The 12205-nt window shown below is 40.2% G+C and overlaps 1 protein-coding gene across 1 annotated transcript in view; it reads right to left on the bottom strand.

Annotated features, from left to right (window-relative positions):
* LOC140465827 (beta-1,4 N-acetylgalactosaminyltransferase 2-like) overlaps nt 1-11361 on the bottom strand; it is a 55658-nt gene extending 44297 nt beyond the window's left edge. The window contains exons 1-2 of the mRNA XM_072561657.1: nt 11202-11361; nt 1697-1897 (exon numbers count right to left, since the gene is read on the bottom strand). Of these exons, the coding sequence (XP_072417758.1) occupies nt 1697-1897; nt 11202-11215 (215 nt within the window). The 5' untranslated portion in view covers nt 11216-11361. The remainder of the gene's footprint in view (nt 1-1696; nt 1898-11201) is intronic.
* Nucleotides 11362-12205: the final 844 nt, after the last annotated feature.

The raw sequence follows: 12205 nt of genomic DNA, 5'->3' as shown, positions 1-12205 counted from the left end.
TTGGTGTCATAAACCTATCAAATATTGATTGTTTCAAACTCTTCAAGCTTGATGTGCGGAAGGTGCTTATGACTTGGACCTTCTCGTAATTGTAGGGAAAGTTTCCAAATACAACAGCTGAATAATTGCCGATAGCTACATCAGAAAATTTATTTTGTCAGCCATAATCCTGCAGTATCCATTGCCTCGATTAAACAAAATTCAATATTTATGCGTGATCTTGTTTTTTGTCAATTGTTTACTGTCAATGAACCATTGTATTTGGAAATATTAATATCTATGTCTTCAACTATTCTGAAGCAATTAATCATCAGCTGTTGATTCTTGAGTAATTTACTGGCTCTTTCTAGTCACTATCAGACATTAGTCTGACAGTCACAATGATCCTGCTCTTTTGAATTATCCCTGCCAAACCATCAACATTTTTGCTCATGGTAATACACAGCATTGCTTCCCTAAGACCACACAAAACTTGGCATTATGATCAAGGTGAGGAATGGTTTCCAATTAGGAAATCTAAGCAAACTTGCCAGAGAAGACTCTACATCAGCAGATAAAGTTAAGGCCAGTATTGAGAAAGACATTGATCTGCAGTTGGAATGTTTTCCTGTTGTTATCATGGCAGCTCCGAGTACGCAACATTCATTCACATAGGATCCAGCAAGAAGCAAGGGGTCTCCAATGCCAATTTCATTTCGCTATTAAGAGGTCATCAGAGTGGTGTAAGGTATGGGGTGGATCTCCGCATGTGAAAAGTACTGTCAGAGAATCAGGGAATCATACACCACGGAAACAGACTCATCCAGATATCCGAATCTGAACTCATTCCATTTGTCAGCATTTGGCTGATATCCCTCTAACCCCTTTCTATTCATATTCCCATTCAATTGCCTTCTAAATGTTATAATTGTACCCATCTCTACCACTTCCTCTGGCATCTCATTCTACACACGCACCTTTATTAAGTCACCCCCTTAGCCTCCAATGCTCCAGGCAAACAAATCCCCAGCCTCGTCAGCCTCTTCCAATAGCTCAAACCCTCCAGTCCTGGCAGCATCCTTGTGAATGTTTTCTTCACTCTTTCCAGTTTAACAATATCCTGCCGTAGCAGGGCAACCAGAATAGCATGCAGTATTCTAGAAGCGGCCTCATCAATGTCAGCCATAAAGTGACATCCCAGCTCCTATACTCAATGGACTGACCAATGAAGGCATGTGTGCATAGTGCATTCGTCACCACCCTGTCTACCTGCAACCCCACTTTGAAGGAAATATGCACCTGTACTTCTGGGTCTCTTTCTTCCACAACATGCCCCAGGGCCCTACCATTAACCGTGTACGTCATGCCACGGCTTGCCGTACTAAAATGTACCACCTCACATTTGTTTAAACTAAACTCTTTGGCTTATTGGCCCATCTGATGAAAGTCTCATTATGCTCTGAGATAACCTTCTTCACTGTCCACTATACTGCCTATTTTGGTGTCATCTGCAAACTTACTAACGATGTCTCCTATATTCTCATCCAAATCATTTATATAATGTTAAATCTATTGCTGACAGTTTCGGTTCTCAGTAAAGGAAGCATCTTGGACATTAAAAGCGTCTTACATAATTAAATGTCGGAATTATGAAATTTTTTAGTCAGTTCTGGATGCGAATTATTTTAAAGTAGAAATATTATCTGACATGGCTTACCAAGTTCCTCCATATGGAGACAGAAAAGTTAGCTTTTCTGGTGGTGTAAGATTTAAATGCCAGTTATCAATCTGTTTCTTGATTTTCATAACAGTGTTTAAATTGCATGTCTTAATATATTTTGTGAAGAAGAGTGTTGCGAGCAAAAATGCCACCAGCAAAGTCAATAGGCTGAAGAGTGATGCATTGGAGGATCTGTACCTGTTGAAAAGCATAGGCAAAGTTAAGTCTTAAAGATTTGTATCAGCAGTTCAGGTAAACTTTAGAACAAATCATATATTATTGTGAGATAGATAAGTACGAATGAAAATTTCCCATTTGCTTTGCTTTCATTTATCCAAATTAACAAGGCTTTTAGCTTAATATAATGCATCACTAAAATACATATTACGATTTGAGAGGGATGTCACAATGTACACACCTCAGTTGGTTACATTAACAGCCTGAAATATCAAACTAACACCAGCATCACTGAATGACATAACAAAACAGAACTTTTTTACCATCAGTACGAGTCTCTGCTCGATTATCTTTTGAGTCATCTATTCAGAAAACTCAGGATGTTTTTTAAAAACTGAAAGAACTGCAGAAGCTGTAAACCAGACCTGCTGAGCTTTTCCAGCAAATTCTGTTCTTGTTCAGGATTTTAGTTACTTGCTTGTTTCCACACTGTAGGGAATCTAATCTAATCATAAAACACTTTTCTTCCTTATAAACTCCTCCCATACACCTAAATAAAGACAGGAATAAAAACATAGGTGAAAGGGAAAACTGGGGAAAGCAGTTCAGTCAGCTGTCTTCATAAGCATTTTGCTGATCAGATTGCTACTTCACAGTCTTCCATCTCCACGTGCTTTTACTTGTTTGCAGAAAGCACAGGTTGGCTGATTGATACATTTAACTCTGAATTAATCATTATCTTTAATTATAGCAACTGCTGAAGGAATACAAACTGTTTTTCTTCAGGCTTAAAGTCATTTTCCCTGACTGTTCCTGAGTTTATGGAGATTATGGCTTCTCCTTATACTGTTCAGCTACTTCGGAGCCAATCATGGACCTCAGAGGTGGCAGGTTGAGAAATGTGCCGCAGTATTTTTGGAAAGCAACACCATTTCTTGGGAATGAGCAATGCTTGTTGGCTTTTGTTGGTCTGGACTGATTGGTACTTTTATTTTGCCTCTGTTCCTTTTCCATGATTTTCTTGGTCAATGTTACAGTAAATTTTCACTAATTCTTTCTGATGTCATCCAATTGTGCATTTTACAGGTGCTGGAAAAACCCGGTCAGACCTGCTGAGCTTCTTCCCTCGTTTCTCTAGAGACGTTTGGACGCAGCCATCATCTAAAAAGAGCGCTGTCATTAACCAAATATCCTCAAGGGCTTTCTCAGCAAAGCAATAAATTTTCTTTTAGAAATGTGAAGTAGCACGCCAGATTTTACTGATCATTGCCAAAGTTAGAAACATCAATCTTTTACAGAAAGCTGCAATTGTTCAGTTCATCTCTCCTTTTTTGATGACATCATTTTTCTAATCTTATTTCATTTTTCATTCCTGACTTTAACCTGAACTAACCATTCTGAAACCATGCTTTCTGGTTTAGATTTGATTGCCTTGACCTGTAGGCTACACTGCAGAGAATGTCTTCACATTAACACTGACAGCCTATGTGCCTGTGTTTCGCCCTGAGCTTGTGTATGTGGGTTGACTGAGATGCCTGTCCACACACAGTGAGAAGCTGACTCTGCTCATGAACAACCACTTTAGACTTGTTTGGACTCTAACTTGCTGCAGTCATATGACCTCTGCTGAAAGTGCCAAGACCTGATTTCTGAACTTTACAAGAATTATTACTTATTGGCGTATAACTCTACTAGATAATTGGGTGGCACGGTGGCTCAGTGGTTAGCACTGCTGCCTCACAGTAACAGGGTCCCAGGTTCGATCCTAGCCTCAGGTGACTGTCTGTGTGGAGTTTGCATGTTCTCCCTGTGTCTGCGTGGGTTTCCTCTGGGTGCTCTGGTTTCCTCCCACAGTCCAAAGATGTGCAGGTCAGGTGAATTGGCCATGCTAAATTGCCCATAGTGTTAGGTGCATTAGTCAGGGGTAAATGAGTCTGGGTCTTCAGAGGGTCGGTGTGGACTGGTTGGACTGAAGGGCCTGTTTCCACACTGTAGGGAATCTAATCTAATCATAAAACACCTTTCTTCCTTATAAACTCCTCCCATACACCTAAATAAAGACAGAAATAAAAACATAGGTGAAAGGGAAAACTGGGGAAAGCAGTTCAGTCAGCTGTCTTCATAAGCACTTTGCTGATCAGATTGCTACTTCACAGTCTTCCATCTCCACGTGCTTTTACTTGTTTGAAGAAAGCACAGGTTGGCTGATTGATACATTTAACTCTGAATTAATCATTATCTTTAATTATAGGAACTGCTGAAGGAATACAAACTGTTTTTCTTCAGGCTTAAAGTCATTTTCCCTGACTGTTCCTGAGTTTATGGAGATTATGGCTTCTCCTTATACTGTTCAACTACTTAGGAGCCAATCATGGACCTTAGAGGTGGCAGGTTGAGAAATGTGCCGCAGTATTTTTGGAAAGCAACACCATTTCTTGTAGATTTCCAATACTGCATGTGGACGGAGATTCCTTACCATGCACAAAAGATGAGAAAGTTGTTCATTTAGCAGTCTGCTTGCACATGCTCAGGCCCAAACATTTGGTCTGACTAGACACAATGATCAAGGCTCGTATCTTCTGGATGAGGAAAAACTGCCATGTGCAATCAGGAGGCACACACACAATTATTGAACAACGCCTAAACTGGCCTGCCTGCTTAGACATGTTTCCGGTTTATCCTGAAATTTAAGGTGTACATTGTTGGATTTTATTTAGTTAAGCCACTAAGTCTTAGAATAGAGTCAAAGAAGAAATGGATAAGTTTCTTGACAAAAGGAGTAATTCCTCTTCAAATTCAATCATAAAAAATCTGAAACAAAAGAAACAAAATGAGACAGAAACGTTACAATAAAAAGCAATGGAATCTTTAGATTTTCCCAGACAGGAGATGCGGCCTGCCCCTTACCTGAATGTCTCATCTGTAGAGAGAAATTGGTAAATAATGCGATGATACCAAAAACGTTAAGATACCATTTTTACTGACGGAAAAGAAAAGAGCAATGGATTGCTCGATGAAGCTGATGTTTGGACCACTGTCATTGTTTGTGTTTTAACTCTCTACAATCCCTGAAAATCCAGTGATCTCTGACCACATTATTGCTGTACTCTTGCTGTTTGCGACAACATACCTGTAAGAGTTACACTTTTTAGCTCTAGCATACATGAAAATAACAGGATAGCACACTTCTATTACAATCCCAAGAATGTGGAAAGAGGTTATTTGGAACATTGAGTCCACACCAATACTCCAAAGAGCATTCCACCCAAACCCAACCCTTCTCTCTATCCCTGTAACTCACATGGCCCATACATCCCTCGAAACTCTGGACAATTTCACTCAGTCAATCCACCTAATCTGTACATCTTTGGACTGTGGGAAGAAACCAGAACACCCAGAGGAAACCCACACAGACATGGGGAGAATGTGCAAACTGCACACAGTCTATCACCCAAGGCTGGAATTAAACTTGGGCCTCCGGCATTGTGAGGCAGCATTGCTAACCCCTGAGCCACTGTTCCCCCAGTGTCAGTGAATTAAGATTTATGGGTGGCCCTGTCATCGATTCCCCTCCAGGTCAAAGGGCTCTGCGCTCACTAGCAGGCCCACTAAGCTCCCATGAAGATGGAAAATTGCAATATCATTTACTTTGCATTTGACTCTGATCCATTCTTCATGAATAGTTCGGAATAATTGAGTTGAACAGATTTTAAAAATGTGTCAGTGTGTGCAGTCGAAGATGGTGTATTTGTTTCTGGTGGATTTGAAACTTTGAAGTTTTGGATCTTTCTTGAGCTTGTTATATGCACAATGTTTCAAACCTCTCCAGTATGGTCATAACCATAGAAAATACAAGTAAGTATGATATCTATAAGCAATCAGTCCTGCTGCAAAAAGTAGGTGTGCCGTGAAATTGCTTGTCCCATCTGGGCAGCACGGTGGCACAGTGGTTAGCACTGCTGCCTCACAGCACCAGAGACCCGGGTTCAATTCCCACCTCAGGTGACTGACTGTGTGGAGTTTGCACGTTCTCCCTGTGTCTGCGTGGGTTTCCTCTGGGTGCTCCGGTTTCCTCCCACAGTCCAAAGATGTGCAGGTCAGGTGAATTGGCCATGTTAAATTGCCCGTAGTGTTAGGTAAGGGGTAGATGTAGATGTAGATGTAGACGTAGGGTTATGGGTGGGTTACGCTTCGGCGGGGCGGTGTGGACTTGTTGGGCCGAAGGGCCTGTTTCCACACTGTAAGTAATCTAATCTAATCGAAGTGTGCCTTGAAACTGAAAAGGTTGAGAACCACTGATGTAGATTTGACAGACAGGCAAGTCTTTGTCATTGAGAAATGGTCATGAGTCTACAGACTAATCCACTACTTGAATGTCCATTTATACACAGCCCTTTGGCTCCAGCTCATCTGGAAACACCCACCTCTGCTTGAACAAGCTCTGTAAACAACATTTACAATGAGTGTCAGGTTACTTGCTTGTATAACAGTGCTTAATCCTTCAACAATTCTCAGCTTTTAAAAGTCATTTCCTCATCTTATTCAGAACAAGAAGTAGAGAAGAGCATAAAAGGACATCGTCTTTACACAGTTAATTGTCTCCACATGGAGCAAAGCCAATTAAGGGATGATAGCTGTAATTATGTTTTGGACGGGCTGTAAGCTCCAGCAGGTAGCATGTGCCAGTTCCGCTGCCTGGAGGCAGACTCTCTCGTAGTCATTCAGTTTTAGGGAACAGTGTAGAGTATCAGCGTTACAGACAAATGTAGAAGTGACTTGTCTGCTTGCCTTCAGCAGCAGGTCATGTAACCCTGAGGGTGGGCTCCAATCCCTCCTCTGCTCGCTCTCCATCAGCAGTACAGAAGATATTTCACTTAAACTTTAATAAATTGGAGATAGGGCATCTTCTTTTTGAAGTTTGTTCTCTCTTGTTTACCTTTCATCTCAATCTGGTATGGATTTTAAGCTGGATGGCTGCGGATTGACCCACCAGTTCCCAGTAACTGCCTGCTAGATACTAAAATCAACAGCAAAGCAACACCCTGACCATAATTAGCACCTCAGGGATAAATTGCAATGTTCCTCACATTTTGCAGGCTTCAGATATCAAACAGAACAACAAAAACAGTGAGTAAGGTAGAACAAAGTAAATATGCTTGAACTGGATTTGTGGAGGAAACATGCAGTCACTTGTATTACTCAAACCATTCCCAGATCTCCTGTAGAGAATGCAGCATTTATTCTGTTTTAGAATGATTGAAAAATCCTCAATCCTTAAATCTTCAAAATCTCAGTCAACAAAGTGACTGATGAGAGGGGGAAAAGGTGGGGGCTGGTGATGGAGAGGTGGGAGGCCACTGATGCAGTGCAATGTGAAGAGGGACTCTGCAAATGGTCCTTACACCCACCTTCTCAACTACCAGCTCAGGGGATGAGGCCCCTCACCTCAATTACTTGGAACTGTTTTCCTCCTGTCCCTGGTTTGTCGGTGCCACAATGTATTTTTCAAACCTTAGATGTTGCAATCAGCAGTAGGAGATCTCTACCAACAGCTCCATGTATGTGGGGGATGTAACTGGCCTTCATTCTTCACATTTTCAGTCAGTACAAATGTTTCTTCGCCAAAGAACTCCAATCAATTTGTGAAACATGATTTCCCTTTCGCAAACCCATCCTGACTCCTCCCTATTACCCTGCTTCCAGCTAAAATCTCTTTATTGATTGATCCTAGCACTTCTCCCCAATGGACATCAAGCTGTCTGGCCCATAATTTCCTGTTTTCTGCCTCCCTCTCTTCTTGAATAGAGCAATCTGATGGAATCTTTCCTGAATCAAGCAAAGCTTTGAAAATTAGCACCAATGACCTTATTACCTCATTATCTTAGGGTCTTAAAATAGCCAGTGAAAGTCTGTCTGGACTTGACGACTTGTCACCCCACAGCTCCCAGTTTACTCAGTAACTGTGATTATGATTTCACCAAGTTCCTGTCTCCTTTCCACCTCTGATTAACAACCCTAAATATACAGACACTCTTTCATGATGAAGCTAGACAAAAGACAGATGGTTTGGCACAGATCCTAAGGGTGAAAAGTAGACAGGGATAACAAAATGCTGAAGAAGAATGAAGGGTGATCAAATTGAAGCATTCAAGATGATAAAAGGTGTGGAGAGTATCGACGTGGAGCAGATGCTTCCTCTTGTGGGGTATTCTTGGACGAAGCATGACAGTCTTAAGATAAGAGTTAACAAATTTCAAACAGAGTTGAGGATAAACGACTTCTCCCAAAGGGTCGTCAGTCTGTGGAATTTGCTATCCCAAAGTGCAGTGGATTCTGGGACAGTGAGTACCGTACATACTCCAGTCATCGTTGAATTGTTTTGACTACTTGTTAAGGTTAAATTTATAGGGTCAACTATTACATGAATAATATTTTTGAGGGGCTGAAATTCATGCCCAACAAAATTCATACCATATCATTAGCAGAAGCCCAACTGACCTTAAAACAAATAAAGAAAAATACATAATGAATTATGGTAATACTGAAAATCTGGAGCGAATCTCAACAGCCAGTGGACTGGAAGACCAGGAATAGAACAGAACAACCAACAGACTGGAGCCGGATCTGACGGCTGGTACACTGACTCAAAAATGTTGATCTGTTATCTGTGAAGAACTAAGATCGACTTTTACACAAGATATATGGAAAATTCCAGGTTATTTGGACAAAAATAGGGCATTGACTTTTTCTCGGCCTACTCCTGGCAGAGAATCTCATCTGGATCCTCAACACCAGCTCCATAGCCAGGAAAGCCCAGCAGTGTCTCTACTTTCTGTGCAGGCTGAGGAAAGGCCACTTCTCACCCCCCATCCTCACCACATTCTACAGAGGGTTCATTAAGGGTACCCGAAGCTGCTGCATCCTTGCCTGGTTCGGTAATTGCACTGTCTCGGTTCGTAACACTCTACAACGGATAGTGAGGACAGCTGAGATGATTGTCGGGGTCTTCTTCCCTCCATTACAGACATTTACACCACTTGTTGCATCCAAAAGGCCCCATACACCCCTCACTGAAACTCTTCCCCCTCCTGCCATCTGCCAGAAGATACCAGACCATTCGGTCTCTCACGGCCAGACTGTGCAACAGTTTCTTCCCCCAAGCCATTGGGCTCCTTAACACAGTATGATTGGACTTTCCCAGTTGAAATTCTTTGCACAACTTCAAATTGCTGCCAGAAAAATGTCTATTATTCATCATTCTTCTATTACATTGTAACTTGTGTGTTTTGCACTTCTTATGCACTATATGCCATGTACACTTGTGTAGTTTGTCCTGTCCATTTTGCACCCTCAGTACTGGAGGAACGCTGTCTCATTTTTACTTTATCAGTTGCATGTGGTAGAAATGACAAATAAAATATACTCTCTCTCTACTCTGCATGAGATCAACTATTATTTGAGTACATATAATCAATTTAAAAAGGAGTTAGACAAAATTTTAATTGGAAATGCATTGAAGGGATGTGGAGAGAAGGCAGGAAAAATAGGAGTGAGGAGCATATCAGCCATGATCGTGTGGCAGAGCAGACTCGATGGACCAAATGGCCTAATTTTGCCTCTATATCTTAGGAATCTATTCTCCCAACTTGCTCCATGTTCACCTCTGCCTCCAAGTCAACTATCTTCTGGCTGAGTCCCCCCTTCTTCAGGACTATTGATGTTTGATCCTTCTTAGAGTCATAGAGTTATACAGCACGGAAACAGACCTTTTGCTCATACTAGTCCACCCTGGGCATGTTCCCAAATTAAACTAGCCCCACTTGCCTGCATTTGACCCATATATCTCCAATCATTTCCGATTCATGCACTTATCCAAATGTCTTTGAAATATTGCATTCACCACTTCCTCTGGCAACTCATTCCACACATGAATCACTCTCTGTGTAAAAAAAAGACTCTCATTTTTTTTTAAATCTTCTCTCCTCATCTTAAAAATATGTCCCCTAGTTATGAACTTCCCCAACATAGGGAAAAGACCCTTGTTATTCGATGCCCCTCATGATTTTATAAACCCCTCAACTTCCTATGCTTCAGTGAAAAAAGTTTCAGCCTATCCAGCCTATTTTTCTAACTCAGACCCTTCATTCCCGGCAACATTCTGATAAATCTTTTCTGAATCCTGTCTAATTTAGTAATATCCTTCCTATAATAGGGCAACCAGAACTGCACACAGTACTTCAGAAAAGGCCTCACCAATCTCCTGCATAATCTCAACATGATATCCCAACTCTTGTACTCCAAGGCCTGAGCAATGAAGGTAAACATACTAAATGCCTTCTTCACCACCCTGTCAACTTGTGAAGCAAATTTCAAAGAATTATGTACCTGACCCCTCAGTCTCTCTCTGTTCGACAGCACTGCCCAGGGAACCTACCATTAGCATGGTCTTTCAATTTCACTACCCACTTTATTGCCCACATTTTACTCAACCAATAATGAATTTTGTGACTCATACTCAGAGCTTGGTATAAGTTTGTACTTTTGCCAATGTTATATTTAGTTTCTAAATCTAGGTTGTAATGAATCTAATAGTGGTCTTAAAACTAAAACCTGTGGCATCCCGTTCAATTGTTTTTGGTTTCAATGCCAAGCCTTCTAACAAGATGTTTACCAACCTTCAACTAAGTTATTTTTAAGTCCCAGAGTTTTCCACAAATTGTGTATTGAAAGATTGTTCTGAAGTTCGATTTCACATATCGTTACATCTTGATATTTAAACTTCCTTATGTTTCTGTAAAGCACTTTGAAGTACTATTTTAAATTAAAGGCACTATGTTCTTGCAAATTGTTGAATATCACTGGATTACAGTGAATAAAGTTACCAAAGGAACACAAAAATTATAATATTCATTACTTCATTAGACAAGTAAGTATACACCATCTGAAATCATAATGTTCTCTTTAACATATCACTGTATTTCAACAAGCATCTGCAGGATGTGCTTGAACAAGTAAGCAGTAGCAATTGTATTAATTACCTTCAAACAAGAAACTTGCATTTCTATATCTCCAAGTCATGGACTACTTGAGATCTTAAGAGTTCAATATTTAAGGTTGATTTAGGTTTGGAAATAGCTTCCTTGAAAGAACTTTCCCGTGAACCCCAAAACCTGTTGTACAGGTACAAATATTTTTGAAAGAGCCATGAAAACATGAATAGTTTTCATCTTTAAGTATTCACTACATGCTTTTCTCTAAGTTGTTATATATTATTTGCTTCCAGCACCCTTCCAGATTAAGCTACACTCAAAATGATAACACTTACTGCATTTTCCTCATGTTGGCATGGGTTCTTCATTAAGTGTGGTAACTCTTGGAATAATGTCCTTGGATTAATGTCCTTGGATTAATGCTCCTTTCTGTGTGAACAAGATTTCTCCTTCATAATGTTTTTGCAAACTTGTTGAGGATGTGATCAATCCTAATTAACCTCCTGCACTGTAAAGGATTTCAATTTGTCTTGATACTTGTATCTCCACACCCCATTTCGTAATGTTGGTATGAGGAATGCAGACAAACTAGAATTTTAATTGGGCATGAATATTTTTAGGAATGGATTTTCCAATATAATTTACCTGTGAAGCATACCAAGAATAATACTTGAAATACAACTCTGGGAGAAGATTACAGGCCACTTATTCAACCTTGTAAAATATAATTTGAAAACTTCAATCAGGAAACTCAGAGAGAGATATCAACATGTCCAAAGAACTTCCCAAACAATTACTGTAAGCAGAAATCCCTGGATTAATTCTGGAAGTAGTTTCCAACTAAGGACCAAAATGGGAGTCATTCAGACTCATTCTAATTGGGTGAATTGGTGGAATGACACGCCTCATCAAAATTACCTTCTGATTTGGAGGCACCTATTCTGCTTTGTTAGATGCTCACCTTTTGAAGCATTGTCTATTTGTCTGGTTGATTGCTGCACCTGACAGAGGTCAATTGTTATTGAAAGACTAAAACATCAAGAACTGTTTGGGAAATTTGTCATATTTTGTCCTCCTCATCTATTCAAAAAGAAACAGACTGTGCAATGTAGAAGAGCAGGCAGCGTTTAAACACTTCCAATGTTTACTTCAGTGAATTAATTCTAAATTTGTTTCATAATGTTCCTTCGAAATGCCCCAAGTAGCTTTGCGACTTGAAAGATAATATGTTTTCAAAGCAACATGGAGATAATTTGGTTAAATGTCATCCATCCCACCCCCTCATTTGCATAAATTCAAAGCTAGTGTTTAAGTTTTAATAATGTATTATTGTATGAAA

This window comes from Chiloscyllium punctatum, chromosome 42, assembly GCF_047496795.1.
Source record: "Chiloscyllium punctatum isolate Juve2018m chromosome 42, sChiPun1.3, whole genome shotgun sequence".
NCBI classification, from domain to species: Eukaryota; Metazoa; Chordata; class Chondrichthyes; order Orectolobiformes; family Hemiscylliidae; genus Chiloscyllium; species Chiloscyllium punctatum.
The sequence above is the reverse complement of the archived record's forward strand: the minus strand, read 5'-3'. Positions and strand labels throughout refer to the sequence as shown.